The sequence below is a fragment of the Leptinotarsa decemlineata genome, unplaced genomic scaffold, assembly GCF_025532065.1.
Source record: "Leptinotarsa decemlineata unplaced genomic scaffold, Ldec_3_MD MMD2_tig00026354_RagTag_RagTag, whole genome shotgun sequence".
Taxonomy (NCBI): domain Eukaryota; kingdom Metazoa; phylum Arthropoda; class Insecta; order Coleoptera; family Chrysomelidae; genus Leptinotarsa; species Leptinotarsa decemlineata.
Window position 1 is genome coordinate 12460172 of NW_027412702.1, and position 23063 is coordinate 12483234.

Here is a 23063-nt window from a genome sequence, read left to right on the forward strand (position 1 = left end):
GGTGGCTTCAGATTCGTTACAATACAATAGCTCCATCCGGCTGTTCATACTCATATTTAGTATGATCACGCCACAATAAAGTGTCACTTGAATAGAAAAAAGAATACTTTTAACCCCTGTGGTGAAATCCATTCAACTATTTTTTCACATTTCTGTCGTTCGACATTTTTATTATTTATCTTCTCTTTGTTTTCAGCTACTTTTTTTAGTGCCTTCCTCGAAAGTTTCTATTCGCTAGCGGTGTACAGTGCCGTATTTGGCTTCACGGCCGGCGCATACGTCGGTCTCACTTCCGTCATCCTCGTCGATCTGCTCGGGCTCGAGAGGCTGACCAACGCTTTTGGTCTTCTCCTCCTCTTCCAGGGTATCGCCTCGCTGGTGGGACCTCCGATAGCAGGTAAGTTCCTAGAAGATAATAGGTTAATAGTTAAAATAGGCAATCATCAGAAGTTCTCATAAATAGCTCAGTTCAAAATTTCTCTTATAGTTCAATATTATTTATCCTTGGAAAAAAAAATTTGGACCTTTCATTCAGTTCATTCATTCATGTTTTTTACTAATTTCATTTGTAACTAACGTTACTGCAGTTTCGTCCTATATGGACATTTTCAAACTTGAACAATATACTAAGAATGATTCATTACATTCGCTAATATATACCATTCAGGTACTTGATTGAGTACCTGAATTTACAGTTCACAATGCGCATGTGCCAATTTAAAACCAGAGAGTAAATTAAATTGATTTGGTCATTTAACAGGTTGCACCCGCAATGTTTATGCTTGTGAATTTCCAAGGATTCTATATAATTGAGTTTGCAACCCTTCCTTGCATAGTGCAGAATTTCCGTATCGTTTAAATTCGGAAACTTGTGGTTGCATGCCAAGGAATGGGTAACGTTAACATATTTTGGAAAAAGAACAGAAATTATCGCAGTTTTCTTCAGAAAAAACAATGTGGAAGTAGCATTCAGACCAAATGCCTGGTTATCTCATATTCTTTTCAATGCCAAAGATAAGGTCGACAAGTTGGAAAAATCCGGAGTTTATAAGCTTAAGTGTCCGGAGTGTAATAGTGTTTATGTGGGACAATGCGGACGAAATCCTTTGGTACGGTACTGATAAAGAAACTCGACCCAAAATGAAGAAGTGACTCAAAAAAGCGTCCCAAGCTTAAAGCTTTTCAACAAAATTGAATGCGTACAATGTGCAATGAGAATGGAGAAGTAAAAAGCAAAAAGGTATTTTCCCAAAAATTAACCTGTCCTCAAAAAATATTATTTTTTCCATCAAAAAATATATTTTGGAATATTCACTTGCTACTTGGCTAATTAAAATTTTCTGTCAGAAAATGTTGTAGTGAATCCAACATAAAACTACTTTTTAACTTTACTAGCTACTCCTGATTTTCTTACACAAACATTGACATGTTGTGACTTAGTGATATTGTGACCTTCAATATCTGTCTAATTGTGAATAGAGTGCTGTTCCAATGGTTGTCTTCATTTCTAGAATATTCATCACTTTGGAGTCTAAACATCTTCATATCTCTTCGAGAGGTAATTCAGTACCAGTGGCGGATCTAAAGGGGGGCAGAGGCACGTGTCCACTCCTCAATGAGAATTGTAAATACACTTTCCTTGAAGTCATTGCGTTCAAAAACATATCTTCTCAATACAATGACTGAAGAGAGACTAAATGGTTTGGATTTATTGCATGTACACCAGAATATTTCCAATACAATGAAGGCTGAAGAAGTCTTGGACGTATACATAAGAAAGCACAAGAGGAAATTATCTCTGAAGGTGTTATAAAAATGTACATATCAAAAATATTATGTTTACGTTATAAAAATATTATAATGTTATGGAGGGATTATAATCCCTATACTCTCAGTTGTAAACAGAATGATTTTCTGGATCCGCCACTGTCCAGTAATAACATGAAGTGTAACGGAGTATGGAATTTCAGCTAAGTATTGTGCCATCTTGTTACAAATTTTCGTTCTCAGTACTTTCTTTGATGCTCACATCACACTGTTTGCACCAATCATTCATTTACATTCTGCCAACAGTGAACCCAATAGAAACGGTCTGGAATTTGAGTTCTTCCGATTACAAACTGAACCCCTGTTCAACTGCTGAGAAGACTCTGAAAAACATTCGCGTGATTTCAATAGGACCAACCACCATGGTTGCGCCATGCGGATCCTTCCACGTCTGAAAAAGTATCTTTCTAACTATATGGATATTCGTCCTTCAGGTTTCCTGAACTGAATATCTTTTCTCAAGTAGAAATTTCTTTCTGTTTTATTTTTTTGTTGTATATACTTCTGATCAAAGTTAGAAAAATAATGTGTTATAAAACCCAAGATAGATTCAAGATTTTTCATATCCAGATAATAAAATAAAATCTCTTTTCATTAAAGCAACTTCCTCATGTAGATACCTATTTTTGTTGGAATTGCCAAGTGTAACAGGAGTAATTTATCATTATAGTGATAAAGGATGTTTAAAGATAATATAGAATAATTGGAATATTCATTGCTGTATTTTTATTTTCTCAATAATCCAATAATCCTCATGATAAGAGATAAATGAAAAATGTTCAGATTTTAAAATTATACTTACTTATATGAAGTGTTTTTTTACAAAACTGATGATTACCTGTCTCAAGAACGACAAATATAACAATGACAACATTATTTTTAGTCAGTTAATTTTCAATCAATTCAATTAATTATGTTGGATTCAATCTTTTGAATTCCAACAAATGAATAAAAATATGGATGAATAACTATTTTTAAAATGACTGTCTGCCGGACTTCCAACACAATAACAATGAATAATGAACTTTTCTATATTATATCCTTGTTTGTTCAGACGATTCTATTCATCCAGTTTAATTCTTGAATCAGAAAGATTTTATATACAAACAATGTGTAACCATAGTTGTCCACTGGGGGTTTATTATTTTTGATACTGGGCCATCTCTTAGAGAGTAGCAGAACTATCGGCTTTCGACTAATGAATACATTTCCACTCTTGAATGAGAAAAGTTACCACCTAGCGTGAAGTATCGATCTGCAAAAGTTTATTGAACCGCCAAAAGATGTCAGAAACACGGAAGTAGGTCAAATGATACAAATTGAAGGCGATTCTTTTATATATATATATACGTAGTAAGTATACGTACGTAAGTAACTTTTTGTTAAATTCGATCTAGAAATGCACTTTTCCAATTTTTTTCAAAAAAAAGTTAAATTTGACAAACACTGAACGTCAGTGGGTCGCAGTTGGCCGCATCATTTCATGTTAAATATAAAGCACAAACAAGTGCCGAAGTTAAACTTCATTGAAACTTTTTGAAATATATATTTATATATATATATATATATATATATATATATATATATATATATATATATATATATATATATATAAATATATATATATATATATATATATATATATATATATATATATATATATATACATATATAATCGATCTCTTCAAAAACACTTCACTAACTTTCTTCGAAAGCTTCCGATAATTCATCTTCCATATTCTCTGTTTCACTATCGTCATTCAAATCAATAATGAATTTATTTCCATCATTAATATGGAAGTGTCCAAGTAGTTGATTTTTGGTACAGTAATCTTCAAAATACAAATTGTTATCCAATAAAAAAACTTAGTATTTCATCTTTCCTCGAATTTGTATTCGGTACTTTGATGAGCGCGAATGATAGGAAACTTTGTCAAGAACTATTACACTATTCGCATCAAAATTTGGGATCAATGTGTTTTCAAACCATTCCCCTAAAATGTTAGCTTCTATGTTCTTATGATAGTCAACATTGCAGTCCTCAAGTTTTTTTCCACATAATTTCAAAGAATTCGGAACTCATACTTTACTTCCTCCGCAATGCACAATGATTAGTCGCGATCCTTTGTTTTCAGGCATGTTAGGCGTACACATTCTCGAACCATCAGTCCACCCTTTCGTAACTGGGTCGTGTCATACCAAGTTTCGTCCAAATAGAAAATTTGCCGTTGTTCTTGTCTATATTTAATTTTGTTATAAGTATTTGTTACGCAATTTCACTATTCTTCTGCTCTCCATAACTGCTTGACGTTTTTTTATTATTTTCAACCTAAATTCTAGTTTCTTTATCCAATTCTGAAGAGTTAATGATTTTATTAAATGAACATCTAAAGGTTTTGGTAATCCCGTATCACATCGCGTATTGCGTTCATAAGGTTTGTTTTTTACTATTTTACGTACAGTTGAGAAAGGAATTTCCGTTAAATCTGATATTGCTTGTAATAGTTTGTTTTTCTCGAAACCAAACTTGGGATGTAGATTCTTATATAAGATAACTTATTTTTAGATGATGTTATTCGTATGAAAAGAAACGCTTCTCCTGTTTCAACTAAAACAAAATGAATTCTTTTTGAGGAAAAAGAAGATTGATAGTATGTCACATAGGAAGCGAAATCGGTTTTGTCCTTGGCGCCCTCGAGTCGAAGAAAATGAGCGACTATCGTGAGGAAATGGATGGCATATCTTTTGAGAATTCTTTGAGAGACATAGTTCCGAAAGTAGAAGAGAATTATGTACTTATTTTAGACAATGCTCTATACCATTCCAGAAAAGCTGAAAAAATTACCACTACAGCCACAAAAAAAAGTTGTAATTCGAAAGTGCATTCATTTGAAAAGTATACCATTTGAGGATAACATGGTAAAAGCAGAACTTTTTAGGACAGTGAATGAACATAATACGAAACATAATAAAAAATCGTTGACGAAATTGCTGAAGAGCATATAATAGAATAGTATTACTTCTTTCTCCTTACCACTGCGAGCTCAACCCAGTTGAGCTTATTTGGTCAGACATAAAAAACTATGTTGTCAAAAAAATACCACTTTTGAATTTTGTGATCTTAAAAACATTTTTAGAGAAGCTGTTTCATCTATTACCACTGCAAAATGGAATAATTGCGTAGGACATGTGAAAGATAAAGTAAAAATAATGGATGATTTAGTTGACAGAAATCCGTTGATAATCTTAATGATGATTCTTCTGGTAGCAGTTCTTCAACATCTGAGTAATCGGTCTAAAATGCCAAAAAGATTCATTACGTCATTTTGAAATCAAAAACTGTTTACCAGTTTGTCCTGCTGAAATAAAATTATCCCATTTTTTGTAGTTCATTTAATGTTAAATACATAAACTTTATTTTTGTTTTTTTCATTAGTTGAACTTTGAATAATTTTCCTACACCCAGCCGCATATTATTAAAAAAAAATTGTTTGTTCCTTAGTGCGACTCTGAACAAGCAGCCTTGTCTGGGAAATCACACATTCACTGATAATGTTTTCGAGAACTCCGTTGCAATGCAATGCAAATAAATTTTGAAGAAATTAATAACAGCATAAAAATAGTTACATATAAAAAAATTATAGATGGAGCACAGGAAGTAACATTACTGTGGAAAAATTTTGCCAGAAAAGGTGAAAAAGAAACTGCTTTTCCAAATTAATTTTTCTCAGCAATTGCCATTTTCTGACAAATTTTCCTAAATCAATGCTATTTTTCATTCATACCATCTAAAAATAGATAATCCAACAAAAAATACCACTGTGAATTTTGAAAGAACTGTTCAGCACATGTATATCTTAGGCTTAGGTTTATCGAAATAAAATGTTATACTGAATATTTTTATTCAAAAAAATTACAACCTATTTAGGACTCAAAAAAATAAGTTTTCACCAAATATCACAGAAAACTAACGAGAAAAGATCGAAAAAGCTGGTTTTCCAATTTTTCCTGGTAAATTTCAGGACATGTGGGAAATGGTCCTTACAAAAATGGTAGGTCTCTATATTCCCCTCAACTTTCCTTTCCAACTTTTTTCAATAGTCCTAGTTTCAACTGAAATCATGCAAAACCATTTTCCACACATGAAATTCGCTCCATTGCACACCCCCATGCCGTGGGTCGACTTAAATTCATTTTTTATAATATTATAAGTTTTTTTGCTGCATTATCAATGTATTCTTTTTTATATTACCAAAAGCGTCTGTAATAATGTACATGGAATTAGGCTCGCTTGTTTTTGAAAATCAGTGTGTACCTACATAATGAGTAAGTGCCAACATTCAGCGTTAGAAGCAAGGTTTTTGAGTAATGATTAAATAAAATTGTAAAACATTTTAGCGACTTGGTTTTGATAATTCGATTCTATTGGTGGCAATTGTTCTAATTTTCTTTGAATTTCTGCAGCACTTGTTCATCCTCTATCTATACACCCAAGATCATTTCAACTCAAGAAATCAAACAAAATACTTTATATTTCAAAAAAATAGTTCATTTTGTTTTATGAACAGCACTTATTGAACATTAAACAAATCACTCATTGAAAAAATTACTTCATTATCTAACAATTACTGATAAACATCATTCAATGAGAAATAAAAAATTAACTCTAATTCAAGACAACTCCATCTCTTCGACTTGGCTATCTTTTCTATCAGACGAGTACATCTTCCTCAGTTTCTCATAGTACTGGCGATCCTTCTCGCTGACTGACCCCCTTATCTTGCCGAACGCCCTTTTGAAATGTTCTGAAGTCACTACCACGTCTTGTGACAAATTAGCCCCGCACAGCAAGTCTTTTAATGCCATAACACCTGACTCTCGCACCAGGGCCGCCAAATCCGCCCCCGTAAAACCTATGATAAGAAATCACTCATTAAAGCTGTCCAGAGACTAGATAAGGGTTACAACTTACCTTCACACTCTCCAGACTCTGCGATAGCTTCCAAAGACACTTCTGGAGACAGTTTGGGGCAAGTACCATTCTTGGTGATTGCTCGTAGGATATCTGTGCGGTCAGAAGCGAGAGGCAGCCCGACATACAAAATCTTGTCCAACCGCCCTGGTCTCAGCACTGCGGGATCGATCATGTCTGGTCTGTTGGTTGCCGCCAGCAAGAACACCCCCTTGCGCCCTCCTACCCCGTCCATTTCCGTCAGCAGCTGGTTCACAACCCGGCTTGTTGAGCTGGAATCGTTGGCGCTCCTTTTGGGACAGAGAGCATCGAGCTCGTCAAAGAAAATGACGCAGGGCGAGGAGTTACGTGCCCTTTCGAAGCACACTCTTACGGCCCTCTCGCTCTCGCCCACATACATGTTGAGCAGTTCAGGGCCCTTGACGCTTATAAAGTTGATGCCAGCCTCGTTGGCAATAGCTTTGGCGAGCAGGGTCTTGCCGCAACCTGGGGGGCCGAACAACAGGACTCCAGTGGGTATATTGATGCCAAGCTTCTCGAATTGTTCTGTGTGTCGGACTGGTGCCTGTTTGAAAATATAATGATCATTATAAATTTGGATGAAAGGTCATGAAGCTGGTAAGACTAATTATTATGTTGATTAGTTGTGTATTTTTAATAAAAATATAGAAAAGCAATTATTTGATAACTCTACAAATAATACTAGGAAACTTGGAGTTTTTTACTTGGTTACAAGTATATTGTAACCAAGTTGTTACAATATACTTGTATTGTTGTTTCAAGTTGTTTAATAATTTTCCTATTATAATTATTGGTATTGTTCACTGATTTTTGCAAATGTATTTTGTTCTTGTTTGGACAGTAAAAGATTTTTTCATATGTATGAATAATAATATGCAGAATGAATTTAACAATTCATAAAATTAATAAATAATTATCTATTAGTATACTTATCCTAAAATTCAAAATTTGTGAAAATATTGTAATTGAATTGTATCTAGTTGTTGAAATTTTGACCAACTCTTCTATTTTCTATAAAAAAAATCAAAATATGATTACCTACCTGTGAAAGATAGCTTAATTGGTATATGTTTTCAACTCACCACAATGGACAGCTGGAGTTCCTCCCTGATATTCGTTAGAGACCCAATATCATCCCACGTTGTGTCTGGAACAGTAGCAAAGCCTTCCCTCTTGGCTGAAGGCTGCACACATTTCAAGGCAGCTTCAAAGTCGGCCAGGGTGATGCACAATCCTGCCAACTCCTGCTGAGAGAGCGGCAACTGATCGTGAAGCCAAATCAGAACTTCTTCCAATGGACTCAACTTTTTTGGTAGCTCGTCGGTCATTTGTTTAGGTTCTACATCTGCGGATTTGGATGCTTTGGAGAAACAATCATCATCAATCACAACTACAGGACTGCCTACGGGTTCAGGGGGGGTAACTTTTTCGGGGGCAACTTCGACTGTGGTTGCATCAGATGTGGATTCGGGAATGGCCTCAGATGTGGGCTCTACCAAAGTTACATCTTCAACGATAGGGACGTCATCTTCAACAATAGGAACATCGTCCTCAACTATTATCTCAGGAGAGTCTTTTTCCTTTTCTTTTTCAGCCACTGGTGTCTCTACAGTTGTCTTATGGTTTTCTTTGATCTCTCTGATTAGTCTATTCACCGCTGTCATAGCAGCTTCTCTGGCTAGTGACAGCAGGTCGGCCCCCACGTAGCCGGGTGTAAGACTGGCGAGCCTGTCAAAGTCAAAATTTTCTGAGAGCTTGAGTTTCCTCGTTAAAACCTTGAGGATTTGGGAACGGCTTTCCTTATTGGGTATGCCAAGAGATATTTCTCTGTCAAAACGACCAGCTCTTCTTAGAGCTGGATCGATGGAGTCAGGGCGGTTTGTAGCTCCTATTACCAGGACCCTGGACCCATACTGTTCTTTGTTGAGATCTGTAAATAATTAATGTTGAGAAGTGTGAGGAGTTGAAACTTGGTTTCTTACCATCTAGACAACTCAATAACTGTGCCACTATCCTTTTTTCCATGTCTTTCTGAGCATTTTGTCTGTTTGGAGTGATGGCATCAATTTCATCGATGAATAAAACGCAAGGTGCTAGTAAAGATGATTGTTGGAACAATTCCCGAATACGTTCTTCGCTCTCCCCTGAAAGTATTGAAAATTATTTTTCTCATGTTAAATCAAATTAAGTTAAATTTATTTATTCACTCAAAGACCCTTTCGTGTATAGAAGTTGTCACCACACAAAATAAAAGTCATAGATAATAAACAATATACATAACATAATTAAAATACAAATTTTAAGTATCAAAATGTCTGGAGAGAAATCTTTTCGTGATGTTTCGGAATTTGGATTGTGTGGATTCCTAAAGCAGGTCATTTGTTATAGATTCTCATACCAATAGAAAAAGTGAAGGATTTGACTTAATTTGGAGGTTATTTTGGCTTGGATAGATGGAATGATTATATGTAGTTTGACATTCATATATATCTAGGTGTTTGGGCAGATTGCTTTTGATCTTAATTTAACAGGCAACTTTCATCATGTGCAGCCAGGACAAAGATAGAATATTTAGCTTTACAAGAAAGTCTTGGTGAAATATTCTTAATAGCTCTGAGTGGTTTTTCTATACCAAAAATATATTCCGTGTAGAGAGAGAATTTTCCCGCAACAGAATACCATACAAAAGTTCAGACTGGCTTTTGGCAAAATAGAAATTTCTCAGAATAGGCATCATTCCTCTTACATCGAGTTTGATACATTCTTTGGTTAATTCTTTCTATTGCACTGGCGATATGTTCATGCCAATTAAGATCATCCTCCAAAGTCATGTCCACGAACTTGGTTCAGTTCCAAGTAATATCTGTACAATCAAGTTTAATTGACAGAAAGTTGTTGATCGACCTCTGTCTTGTATGAAAAATCGTATATTTTGTTTTTTGAGATTAAGATACATCTGATTTCAAAAATCTTTTCTTTCCAATGAGAAAATTGACGTTAACTTTAACTTTTGGAACTCATTCTCAAAACCACTGTGTGAGTAAAGTTATTTCAATGTTTCTTTAAACAGGATAAACCCCATTACAATGTAAAAATTTCACAGAAAATAAGTAACAATCTAAAAGTGTAAAATATAAAATAGGACGTTATGGAATGTTTCAGCAGCACACAAATATATACAGCATAAGATACTATAGGATATATATTTAGGATATGCGATATTTCAAGAGGACAAGCTTAAAATGTTCGGAGATATAATCATCCCTATATATAAAAATATCATAGGAAATGCAACATTGTTGTAGATATTATTGAATAGAATCTCCAAAGGTGAAGGCTGTAGGAGAAATAGAGTGATTATTATAAAATGAATTTATTTACCTGAAACTCCAGCCACTAGCTCTGGAGCTGCTACCTTCATCAGCGGTACATTCAATTCTCCTGCTATAGCATTTGCTAATAAAGTTTTACCACAACCAGGAGGACCATGCAACAAAAATCCTCTTGGAGGTGTAATGCCAATAGTATTATAAATCTCTGGATGGGTAATGTGGAGCAATAATTTGCACACTTCCTCCAAAGTTTTATCCATCCCTCCGATATCTTTGAACTTATTTCCCAGCTCCTGAGGACTAACGACCTGTTTCTTTTTTTTGGTTTGGGAATACTTAACAACTGTAGCATAGTCAAGTTTGCGCTTCTTGCCTCTATCGCCATCTCGATTTGGATCAACTGGTTGTTGTGTACCGTTTTTGTTAACCGGTGCAGGTTGTGTAAGAGTAGGTTGAGTAGGAGGTATTGGTTGCTGCTGTTTGAACTCCTTGCGAACCGCAGGAGGACCTTCGTCCTCATCACTGCTTATATCAATCAGTTCGTTCTCGTCCATCACTTTCGTGGGCAGCTTCCTGTACAGCGACACCATCTGGTTGTTCATGGAGTTATTGAGCTGGTCCTGCTTGTGGTCTCCAGGATCGATGCTGCTGTCATCACTTTGTACACCATCAGAGTTTTCTTCGTCCAAACCATAGCTTTGTAAAACTATCGAATACGCCTTGTTGACTGCTGCTCGAAATACGCTCCGCTTACGTTTGGAATATTCTCTGTACTGTCGTTGCAGATCGTCTGCCATAACATTTATATCAACGTAGGTTTTATCTACATTCGATTCGAGATACTTCTGAACGCGTGGCACTATGGTAGGATCCGACATATACGGCATTTTGGATGCAATGCTGTTTTCTTGTGATAAATATATACTTCAGGTTGAATACTTACACATTCGTAAAATATATTTCTGAATAGATTCGATTAGGCGTATGTGAGCCTCTTAAATCATGACCGTCGGTTTTGTTGATTTATTCGCTTATTTTCTAATTTTACAATGAGAAAATTTATTCTAATGCGTACTGGCTGATTTGAGGTTACTTTACTCAACAAACAAACTGTACGTAGGTCGCAGCTTTTAGCGTACGTTAACATACAAACACTTCCTTTCGAGATGGCGTCGTTACAACGTCACAGTATTTATTTATAAGCTTTCTACTGTGACACCGTTTTATGTCAAATTTAACGACTAACAACAACGCCACAGTTCCGATATTCTATGACAACGCCCCTACGCGCGAACAGTGTTGCAGATTTTACTTTCTTCTTCTTATTTTTGTATTTTATGGCATCTGTACACAAGGCTATCCGGTTTATTAGCGTTTTATTTACTCTAATAATAATATATATTTGATATAATGATATATTCGCATTTTATCATATATTATTATTTATAATTGATGAAATGTATTTGAAAATCATTGACTACAATGAAAACTTCGAGTCATTAAACTCTTCTTACTGATAAGAAACCAATGTTATCAAACTGACAGTATATTTTTTCAGTATAACAATTGATCGAATTAGTCGATACTTGACGAAGAGTCATAAACATATTCAAGTAACACTTGGTTGTGAGATTTTCATGGAATATTTAACAAAACAGCCTCGTGTTTCACTATGCAATTTTCAGTGAAAATATCGCATGAAAGTGTTGTTTGAATACAAAACTTGTTTTTTTTTAAATAGGTACTGCTTGCAACTGATAAGTTTCGATCACAATTTCATTCCAAGAGTGGTATTTATAGTGTTTTCATAAACTATAATAACTAATCAGAAAAACATCTAGAATGTATGTGGTTGATTATTAAAATAGATGAAATAATATCGATAAAAGATGAAATATGACACTTATCAATTTTTGAATTCACTTTTTATTACAAAACGGTAAAAAACCATCAAAAACGTATGATAGCAATGATAATTTATTATTCACTATGTGGCCTATCAGATTGCTGACCTACATGTTGTAAAGATCAGGAATGTAGGCACATTAATTCGATTATTATTTCACTTAGAGTACGGTCTTCAGTACTAATACAGCAGACACGGAAATAACACTATTATTACAATTTATGTAATACATAGAACAATAACTTTGTAACTATATTGAACAAAAATAATCTTAACATAATAATTAGGCGTGAAATCAGCTCTAGACACCTCCGGAGCTCAAAGATGACTACCGTGGCTCTAACAAAATGCTTTTTATAATTTATTAGCAAAAAAAATGTTTTACTATTTTTTGGCTTCGACCATTTCCGATAGTTTTAGCCAATCTTTTCCAAGAAGAGCTGTTGAGGTTTAAATCTGGGTACTGCCATGTGTTTCAAGGAAGATACTCTTGGCTTCACGATTACCAAAGACATTGTAATATAATCATTGGAGTCTTTCATTTGAAAATATGAATTTACAGCATATCCCTTTTCACTACCATTGATGAAAATTTGCAGTTGGATTTCAACAATATAACTATAAATCCATACCATCAAGCAATTTTCGAATGTTTTATTTTATATACCTATTTACTGCAGATAGCCAATATTTCTAATTGCCCGTTTTCTAACTCTTCCAATGTACTTGTAGTTGAACTACGTGACCTGGTAGATTTTGATTTCGATGACTGAACGGACTCATGTGTAGTATACTTTGACGGGCAAATTCCAGCAGTGGCTGAAAATTTTTAGCTTGAAAAGTATATATTTCTTTTTATGAATAGTGTAATTTTCATCAAGTAATGGATCAGTTCATTCATAATTATATATAAGTTATTGAGAATACATGGTAATATCCTAGACACGTGAAACTAATCTATTTTGACAGTGGCCCACTTATCTATATGTATTTTTCTTGGAGTAACATTGAGTTTGTTTTCAGGTGCCTTGTTCGACTACACAGGTTCTTATAAGCCAGCCTTTTTACTAGGTGGGGCAGCTATCTTCCTCAGTGGAGTTATATTGTTCGCCATTCCTTCTGTTCAAAGATATCAGGCCAGGAAACTCCAGAATAAGGAAGAAAGTGTGAACATTTAACAGTTAATAAGGCACTATGATGCTGCCAATCCAAACTGCACAATAGTGATGTTTATATTATTTTGGGGAGTTTTTTTCGAACCGATTTACATATCACTCTGCAATGGAACTGTGACAAGTGCTGTGCCATTATATATTCAGGGTAACGAATGTTTGAGACTTGATTTGAAAAAAATATGTATGTATGGTAATACTGGATGGGCAACTTCCGTTATTTCTTAAACGCACATTTATTTTAGATATTTTTGAGCATATGTTGATATATACTGGGAACACCGAGATTGTAGATAGGGTACAGTGAATTACTTGATATAAACAAGTATCAGGTCGTTCAAATTGACAAAAATAGCATCTTTTCCTGACTGACTTTTTTTATAATCGATTTCAACTGCTTTGAAATAACTGTTTCAATTTTTAATATGTAATATTGAATACATTCTCTTTAGCGTCGTTAAGGTCCTCAAGAATATATTTATTGAATTTTTCAAGCATATTTTTCTCATGTACAATTACATGTAGGTGCCTCTAGATAAAATAGAACTGTGTATACAGGATATTTCTTCGAAATACATTGTTTATTCAAACCGGTTTTCTTAGCAAACGGATTTAGCATGTTTAATTCACATCATCCTGTATGGTAAGAAGAGTGATATGTATATATTGTGAAAATTGATTCTCACGTGGCCTCCTGTATATATTTATGTAATTTAACTTTTTTCATGACCAAAAATATTTAGACTGTAAGAAACTTCATTTAGTAATTCTATTTTATTGTTTATTATGACATATTTTTAGGAATGTTGTATTTTTATTTTCATGAGTTACCGAAAACAATCCTTTATCCTTTATTCCCTATCTAAGTCGTAAGAAAAATATAAAAAAAATTCACACTGTAATGGTAAAATAATATCATTTTATTTGAAAATTAGGAGGGAGATCAGGAATTTGTTCAACTGTTACATTAACCTATATTCTGAGATTTTATTTTTTATTTTTAGTTGTTTTTGGAACTATATGTAGTAAACACAAGTAGTTGCAGTCCCTTGTATTTTGTTTGGATTTTCTCAGGGGTCATCGATTTTATTAATTATATATTATATTCGTTAGTATTGATTCATCTCTTTTGTCGAAACAAACTGTTGCTAATTTATTATATTTGTTCGAAGCCATGAGATGATATTTCTATTTTCTTTCTGTTTTGCATGAAGTTGGCCATGTTGAAACCAGAAAATGGAGAAGGTGAGAAATATAAATGGATGACTACTGAATTAGCGACATCTAGATATGATAATTCGAAAGTAGTTACAAATATTCGTTGTTCCGTTAATTTATTTTAGTACTTTTTACAAAAATATATAAGTTAGCTCTGCGAAACCAACAAAGAAATTGAAAATTATACTCGAAATCCTTAACTTAAGTAACAAATTAAGACACAAAATACTGCGTATGAGTAGTATTAGAGAACAAACATCCAGAATAATACAGGTGAGAAGTTGAATAAAACAAGAGAAGTTTTTCATCTAATAAAATTTCTAGTTCTTCTATCACAGACAATTATTAAATCCTAATAAACGATAGGCTGTAGAAACTAAATTGAACTTAACACAAGTACACACACACATATTTTGTTGAAGATTTCAGAGGTTGTCACACTTTGAGGAGATTTCAAGGAATAATAACAATTTCAACGAATAGAGCAAACACCTGTTTATTCGTCGAATCTTCGTTAAACAATATATCAAATGATATGTTGAGATAATAGGCATAATTCGTACACAATTTCAGTTCAAATTGCCATTTTGTCCTTATATATTTCTTTGCACCTTGAGATTCTATCTTGCGGCATCGGTCCCTCTCTCAGAGTAACAAAAGACAATAGAGAGGCCTTTTCCATCCTTACATTGAAGGCAGGATAACTTTGTTTACGGGAAGTAAGTTGGACCATAACACAGTGGCAGTCGGTTTAGTTGATAACCGGAGGGATATATATTCATAAAATAAATCATTTCAGGTGAAAATGTTGAATAACTTTTCTTGAGATCAATTGCCCCAACACCAAACTGATATTTTTGTACTCGACGCGCGTTTCGCCAACAAAGTTAGCAGGATGCTAACTTTTTTAGGGAAATTGCCCTAACTTTGTTAGGGCAAGTTATTCAAAAGTTATTCTGTTCGGATAGTTCCTACAGGAAATCTGATTTATTATTAATGATTATGGAAATGGGGCCAGTTCTTCTACCACCTACCAGATTTTTATTTATGTATGGCTTTATAATAAATAATAATCTAGTAGGTGGTAGAAAAACTGGCTTCATTCTCGTAATCATTAATGAACAGAATACGTTTTCACCTGAAATGATTTATTTTATAAATATATAATATCCCTCCGATTATCAACTAAACCAGCCACCACTGTCTTATGGTCCAACTTACTTGAAATGTAAACAAATTCTCCATAACCTCTCATTACCCGCCACCCCTCCTCGCCAAGTTGTACAGAAAGTTGTCAAAATATTGTCCGAGAATACCTACCACAGAGAAGCGACAAAGACGGCCATTTTGTGTCCCTTTTTCGTAGACGCATGCGTCAACTTGGTTGTCTCCACGTCAATCTCCTGCTTAGTTGTCTCCACGTCATTCTTGGGCTTGGTTGTCTCCATTAGTCTGTGAGCACTGAGCAAACATAATGAGATAGTTAGTTAGTTACAAAAGGTACCTACCTAACTCGGCATACATTAAAATTATGCTATTTAAGCAAGAGTTTTCAGGAGATAATTAGTTTTGAAGAATCCATCGTGAGAGAAACAGTAGAAAATTCACCAATATTTAAGGCACTTGAAATTAAAATTAAAACAATGTTCGAACAGGACAAGCGAGTGTGATATCTATAGATGAGATGGCTTTAAAATCCAATCTTTTTTTTGATACAGGATGTGAGGAAATTATTGGTTTCGAAGATATTGGAGAGGCAAATAAGAGGAATTCCATATGTAGAAATGTTCTCGTTATTAAGTCTAGAGGACTTTATTCTCCCTGGAAACAACCGATTGTTTTTTTTTCATTGAATCACACCTACCAGCAAAAAATCTACGTGTTATTTTGGATAAGTGCATTTCTAAATTATCCAATATAGGTCTGCATGTTGATGGCATTGTGAGTGATATGGGCTCTAACTTTTATGAATTGTCAAAGTTATTAGGGGTCACTTTAGAGGAATCTGAATTTGAGGTCGGTGGTAAAAAAACTTGTTTATATTTTTGATCCAAATCATTTGATAAAAGCCACTAGAAACAATTTTTTAAAACATTCATTTCATTTTGAAGGTCTTTTGTGCGCTCTTTTTATGAGCGAGACATAGGGCAATTTTATAGATTCGCACCAAATCTTACCAAATCACATATCAATCCAAACAATTTTGAAAAAATGAAAGTGAGTATAGCAACACAATTTCAAAGCCGTACAGTAGCCAGTGGAATGAATGCATTCGTGGCAATGAACTTACTTCCTGCTTCTTCTTTTGGTACAATACACGTAATAGAGACATTCAATAACCTTTTTGATTTGTTGAATTCGTGTTCTTTACGACATTCCTATAAATACAAAAACGTTTTAAAAGGTTCGAAATTCCAATTAGATTTTTTTGAAGAGGCTCTAACGTTTTTGAAAAATTTTGAAATTTTCAATTCAGAGGACGAAAATGTCACAAATCGAGTCAGATTTAGAAAATGTTGGATTATTTCCATGAATAGTATAATTAAAATATGGGATGAGCTTTCCAATTCAAATTATAAATATTTAAAAACGAGACGACTCAATTCAGATTCAGATTTTTTTGGTGCTGTAAGACAACAATGCGGAAATAATATTAATCCGACCCCCATACAATTTCAAAGGGCATTCCGGAAGTTGTTTTGCCAAAAGTATTTTCATTCCAATCATATGAATTGTAAGAATGATTTAGATGATTTATTAATCAGTTTACAATCCACAAACGTAAATGATATATTTATCAGATGAGAATCACTTTTCTCCAGCCCTTGCCCTTCCGGATTATGATTATAAAAATGAAGATGTATGTACTCAGAATTCATTCATTTACGTTTGTGGATACATTTTAAAAAAAAGCTTTTCAAGTTCAAACATGTTATGTGTGTCACTCTTTCAGCACGAAGTGCAGGACTTTGGATGTAAATCATCTGTTAAGCTTATACTACGGAAAAAACATGTTTGGAAATTTGCGCTCACCACCAGATAAATTCATTAATTTTTTATATCAATTGGAATGTTTATTTAACAATCGATTTTCAGAAATGTCTACTGGGGGAGCAGTTTCGAATATATTATTTAACCTAATGAAGGATGTAGATTTTCTTCATCCTTGTGAAAATTTTCCAAAAATGTACATAATTAGGCTATTCATAAGAATGAATTTTTTTTATAGTATCAAATATACTCATAGAGATATCAAAGGCCAAAGGTAAAATTGTAAAAAGGAAACTTAAGATTCTGTCACATTTTTAAACTAAGAGGTTTTGGTAAAATATCTTGTTTCATTATTTTTTCATTCGGAACCTTACTTAATTAGAACCCTCAGACTGTATTGATGTTGTTAATGAAAGTTTAAGTTGAGATTACCTAAAATAACAAAAGTTACTTCCATTCATCCTTATCATCCTTAGTGGACTTATTTATTTCAGAGGATATAAAATGATTATATAATTTAAGCATTATTCTATTATCGTAACTTTATTTTAAATTTCTTCTCAATGAATTGGATTTACAAAATAAAGTAATTTAATTTATTTCTTAAAAGCCAATTCATCATAAATAATAATAAATTGACAACATAGTTGAATATTCTCTATTATTACTGCGAAAGTTGTTCAATTAGCAATATAAAAATTGAATGGAGTAAGATTCCCTTCACACTATAATTTTATATTTCACAGTGAGCCCACGTACTATACTAGAACGTAAGAGTATGTATTTTTATTAGTGTATATCGCTGAGAGGTCATTTTTCTCAGTGAACCAGGTTGTTAATCACTCAAAATCTTCGGTACGGAGTTGGGACACCGAACATCAAAGGATCCGACGTTAATGTCGCTTCTCTGTGGTAGGTATTCTAGGACATTGTATTGGTATAGCCACCGTACAGGCATGGCAACTCTATGTCTTATTATTACTCTGAGGTCCCTCTCGATTAGAATGTTCTAATTCCCATGAAATATTGGAAGAAGAAGAAAAATGTCAAATGGTATATAAATGTTATTCTGTGTAAATGCACATGTCATAACAAATCTGTTTTTTATTAAAAGATGTACTATGTAATAAAATGAATGTCGAGGTGTTGAGGACTACCTGCGAATGTTTTTAAAACTAAACAAAAATGACCTACAGTTGGACGTAATTTGGTTTATTTGAAGATAATGTTGAAAAACTCCAGATTAAGTTATATTTTAGTAATTGTGTTATTGTTCGGGTCCGTAGCTATTTTATATCAAGTTCAATTAGCTAGACTTCAAGAGAAATTAGCTGAATTAGGTGAGGGATTTCAATTAATTATTAATCCCTTTGATTTGACCATAGTTCACAATTTCCTAAACTTTCAGAAAAACGTCAAGAACCGTATGAATCAAACTATTTATATTCTCGAGAGAATCTCGTAGACGAAGACGAGTTAGTAATTTTATACAATCGTGTACCAAAGACTGGATCCACTAGTTTTATAGGAGTAGCATACGATTTCTGTAAGAAAAACCGCTTCCATGTTCTGCACGTAAATATTACGGCAAACAGTCATACGCTAACTCTAGATAATCAACTAAAGTTTGTGCAGAATGTTACGAAGTGGAATAGTATGAAACCAGCGTTGTACCATGGGCACTTTGCATTTCTGGATTTCTCAAAGTAAGATATTTGAGCATGAATTTTTCTTAGAATTATTTGTATTTTACAGAGATAGCTCTAAATTATATAGTGCGGACCTGAAAATAGTTCCTTCCTTTACTTATGAACACGCCAAGGTTAAAAAAATTGAACAATTTTTTTTCATGGATAAAACAAGCAGTAGGTACCCGAAAATCCTTGAGGCGCTCTAAGAGCGGTGCCTGTGCAAAAGTATTGATTCACATTGGATTAGAATCGCTGGAGATTAAATCCATTTGGAAACATGTTCTCAGGAAGTTTATTCCAAACGAACGCAAGTTTCCAAATGGAAGAGTTCTCAAACAGTGAAATTTGAGATATACTGAGTTGAACCTCAAAAGATGAGCAGCCACAGTCCGTCGTATATTTATGATATGTACCGCTCTTGGTGGAATTGAATGTGCCAAGTCACTTGAACACTTCCCGTGAAATTATCTATAGAAGAGAGACAAATCTCCAATCTTTCTTTGATGATCCAGACTATCAAGGTTGCACGTGGTGTTCGCGTCTCCAATCAGGCAGATGGCTCTTTTTCTGGATGAAATCCAGCAGCTTCAGGATTTGTTTAGGGGCGGAGCTCCATACATGAGAACAATACTCTAAAGAAGGTCTAATTTGAGCTTTATAAAGCATCAAAAGTTGCTAAGGTGTGTACAGTTTTCTGGTTCGGAACAGTGTTCCAAGCTTTTGAGAAGTAGCCTTTGCAATTTCAGCGACGTGATTGTGCCAAGACATATTGGTGTCCATTTTAACCCCTAACAAACTCATCGAAGCAGAAAGTGAAATTGTCTGACCTGACATTATTATATCCGGTTCGGAGAAATTTATCTTTTTTGAGAAAACTGATGCCTGGGTTTTTGTTGCATTGAATTGAACCTGGTTTCTTTCACCCCAATTCGAAATTACTTATAGATCCTTATTGAGATATGCAACCTCCTGCTGCCGGTGAAGATGTGTATCCATGGAGTTTAATATCACTGATAGCAAAGCGACTGGTCTATATTTATTTGGAAGACTTTTCTTGCCTTTTTGGGGATTGGTTCAACGCAAGCAATCTTTCAAGAAGGAAAAACCCCTTTCTAGTAAGACAGGTTGAAAAGTTTGCAAAATACTAGTGCGAGTGCATTTGCACACTTTTTGAGTACAATGACGAGCACTTCATCAGGGCCAGACGCCTTGCTGATATTGAGCTGTTTCTGAATTCACCTGACTATACGCTGGTAATTACACAGGAACAACTGGTCCAATTTCTACTAGTAAATAAGTAAAGTATAGAGAACTGAAAGACAAATCAAACAAGCTGTCACAAATCCCTTTTTTCTATTTGAAAAAACTTATCTCAGAGGTGAATGACATCACACTTCAAAATAAAAAGTCCTAAAAACCGTTTCATATAATTCATGTACGACCATTATATCTAGTCCTGTTCAAAAGTTAAGAGGGAAGACTATTCACGTCCATACTGTATAAATAATTCCAACTTGAAAATTTTACTTTTCTTCAGGTTTGGTGCTCCAAAACCTCTATTTATAAACTTGATACGTAAGCCGTTGGAACGTTTTGTGTCCTATTACTATTTTGTGAGATACGGCGATAATTTTAGGCCATATTTGGTTAGAAAGAAACATGGAAATACTGTTGTATGTAACCACTTTTTTTTGAAGTTGTACTATTATAAAACTAACCCTCTGAATTCACAGACCTTCGATGAATGTGTAGCCCAGGACCTGCCTGATTGTGATCCCAATAATATGTGGCTCCAAATACCTTTTTTCTGTGGACACTCTGCAAATTGTTGGTAAGAACAGTTCTCCTCATTGAATTCAATAGACAATATAATAGGTTCATTTTTAATATCGGCATTGACGAAAAAAATTGTGATAAATTTCCATTCTTCGATTTCGTTCAAAAAATGATCCCAGGGGTATCTAATTCGATGTTATAACAATTGAAATTTTAAGTCGTCATCTCTATTTGATTAGAAAGATATTGTTGAAAAAAGTTTTTCCGGACAGGCAGACAAGACAAGAAATGCAATCTTCAAATAGAAAAAACTAGGAAAAACATGGTAATTCAAAGAAATTTTTTTCAAGTAAAAATAATATCATTATGCCGCTTCGAATGATACAGAAACAGATATGGAAATGGAAAAAATAAGAAGCATTAAGTATACTGGGAAAATATATCTGCGATACATTTTGTGAAGGGACTCTCTGCGGAAATAACTCACTGAATACTGTCCTATCGAGAGGACATCAGAAAAAATTAGGGCTGTATAATGGAAATTTCAGCTACAGATAATGCAGCGGAGGAACAGAGACAGCTAGTCATGATTTATATGAACATTTCAACAATAATTGGTATGAAACTTTGATGCATAATATTCTTTGAATAATAAAATGGGAGAGATAACTTTTTTCCTTCATAAAAATTATTTTAATATTCAAAGTATTTTCCGTGATTCCTGTTTAAATTATTGGAACCTATATATTGCATGAGTATAAAAACAACTACCTCCCTCTGACTTTTTCAGAAAGATAATCAATTCGTCAGAGTATTACTGGAAGGGATTTTTTAAGTTATTCTTTAATAGAAAAGGTGGTGCATCACTTCTCCTATTCATATTTGTTTAGAAAAAATTCAATAACTTCTTCAAAGTATTCCTAGAAGATCCTGAATGGAGATTTTTATATAATTTTATATCATGAAAAGTGCTGAAAAAGACAAAATATAAGAACCCTCTGCCCCATTTGCATAAGAAAAATTGTTTTTCAACAAGGTCTAATTCATTGTTTCACCTTTGATGGAAATACATTTTAGAAAAACAAGAATAGAATGATATTTGAATGAGAAATATATTTGTAGCAGTAACTTTATTGTTCCCCGACATTTCTATTGATGAAATCTATCAGAGTATGTGCTTGCTAAGAAGAAAACTCTTTACCATCATTTTCACATGAAACAAAGTGTAAGGTACTTTGGTTCACTGTAATTGAGTTATGAAGCATGGTGAACGTCAGCTGGACCATCATGCATGGGTAGGGCACTTTCTGTCCTTGCTAAAAACTTGACAGATGTTCATGTAATGTATCAAAGAACATTCGTCAGCTGGTTGAAAAAGTCGTGAATTATGTCAGTGAGAGATGTAGCCCTCAACCACCCATGTTGCCGCAGCTGATGCAGTACTCTTCATAACACATCTATATGAAACAATCCTGAAATTATCGGCAGGGAATACATTACTCTGTAATTGGTTTCCGTAGTAATAAAAAAAGTTTGGGATCAATAAAACATTAGTCTTTTGGACCAACATGTTTTTCATTTGTAATATTTATTTCTCTGACAGGAAACCTGGCAATAGATGGGCCCTGAATGAAGCCAAGAAGAATCTCGCAAATAGCTATTTCCTGGTTGGTGTCACAGAGGAACTAGACGATTTTGTTCAAGTTCTCGAACAGTCCCTACCGAGAATCTTCAAGGGAGCAACCGAATATTATCAGAGCAGCAACAAATCCCATCTGCGTCGAACTGTGCAGAAGGATTTACCATCAGAGAAAACTGTGCAAAAAGTGAAAGAGAGCACTGTCTGGCAAATGGAAAACGAATTTTACGAGTTTGCTTTAGAAAACTTCCATTTTACAAAAAAAATATTGACAAAAAATAGGGGACAACAAGTTATATACGAAAAAATTAGGCCGAAAGTGTAATTTATTTAGTTCCCCCTCTAATTTGTGATATAGAGATACTTTATATTCTTACTGCCAGATCTGTAATTTATGTAATATACTGTGCGTACTTGAAATTTTATTTCATTTTTTTATTATTTTTTAGAAATTCTGTTTACTGAAAATAGAATTGATTTTGAAAAATGTAACCACTGGCCAATTTTGTTGTTTCTAT

At 34.0% G+C, this 23063-nt stretch overlaps 3 protein-coding genes across 4 annotated transcripts in view; 2 read left to right on the top strand and 1 right to left on the bottom strand.

Annotated features, from left to right (window-relative positions):
• The window catches only part of Mct1 (Monocarboxylate transporter 1), a 215271-nt gene extending 201237 nt beyond the window's left edge, over positions 1–14034 (top strand). For both annotated transcript variants that reach the window (XM_074184198.1, XM_074184197.1), the window contains 2 exons: positions 197–397; positions 13082–14034. In XM_074184198.1, coding sequence (XP_074040299.1) covers positions 197–397; positions 13082–13236 — 356 coding nt within the window. In that variant the 3' untranslated portion in view covers positions 13237–14034. The remainder of the gene's footprint in view (positions 1–196; positions 398–13081) is intronic.
• On the bottom strand, positions 6342–11370 carry smid (nuclear valosin-containing protein-like smid). Its single transcript, XM_023167486.2, has 5 exons — positions 10202–11370; positions 8803–8964; positions 7903–8750; positions 6800–7364; positions 6342–6740 (listed from the first exon to the last, which is right to left on the bottom strand). The coding sequence occupies exons 1-5, from the start codon at positions 11037–11039 to the stop codon at positions 6499–6501; spliced, it is 2655 nt and encodes an 884-aa protein (XP_023023254.2). The 5' UTR covers positions 11040–11370; the 3' UTR covers positions 6342–6498.
• A 4480-nt stretch (positions 14035–18514) lies between the features above and the next one.
• Positions 18515–22970, top strand: Hs2st (Heparan sulfate 2-O-sulfotransferase). The gene is made up of 5 exons (XM_023167423.2): positions 18515–18779; positions 18848–19145; positions 20668–20803; positions 20864–20961; positions 22510–22970. The coding sequence occupies exons 1-5, from the start codon at positions 18665–18667 to the stop codon at positions 22868–22870; spliced, it is 1008 nt and encodes a 335-aa protein (XP_023023191.2). The 5' UTR covers positions 18515–18664; the 3' UTR covers positions 22871–22970.
• Positions 22971–23063: the final 93 nt, after the last annotated feature.

Excerpts from the sequence above, each read along its gene's own strand:
- smid (XM_023167486.2), bottom strand. The coding sequence starts at position 11,039 with ATGCCGTATATGTCGGATCCTACCATAGTGCCACGCGTTCAGAAGTAT. Across the intron at positions 8,965-10,201 it reads GCTAGTGGCTGGAGTTTCAG|GGGAGAGCGAAGAACGTATT; the intron begins GTAAATAAATTC and ends CAATACTTTCAG. Across the intron at positions 6,741-6,799 it reads AGAGTCTGGAGAGTGTGAAG|GTTTTACGGGGGCGGATTTG; the intron begins GTAAGTTGTAAC and ends TTCTTATCATAG.
- Hs2st (XM_023167423.2), top strand. The coding sequence starts at position 18,665 with ATGTTGAAAAACTCCAGATTAAGTTATATTTTAGTAATTGTGTTATTG. Across the intron at positions 18,780-18,847 it reads AGAGAAATTAGCTGAATTAG|AAAAACGTCAAGAACCGTAT; the intron begins GTGAGGGATTTC and ends CTAAACTTTCAG. Across the intron at positions 19,146-20,667 it reads GCATTTCTGGATTTCTCAAA|GTTTGGTGCTCCAAAACCTC; the intron begins GTAAGATATTTG and ends ACTTTTCTTCAG.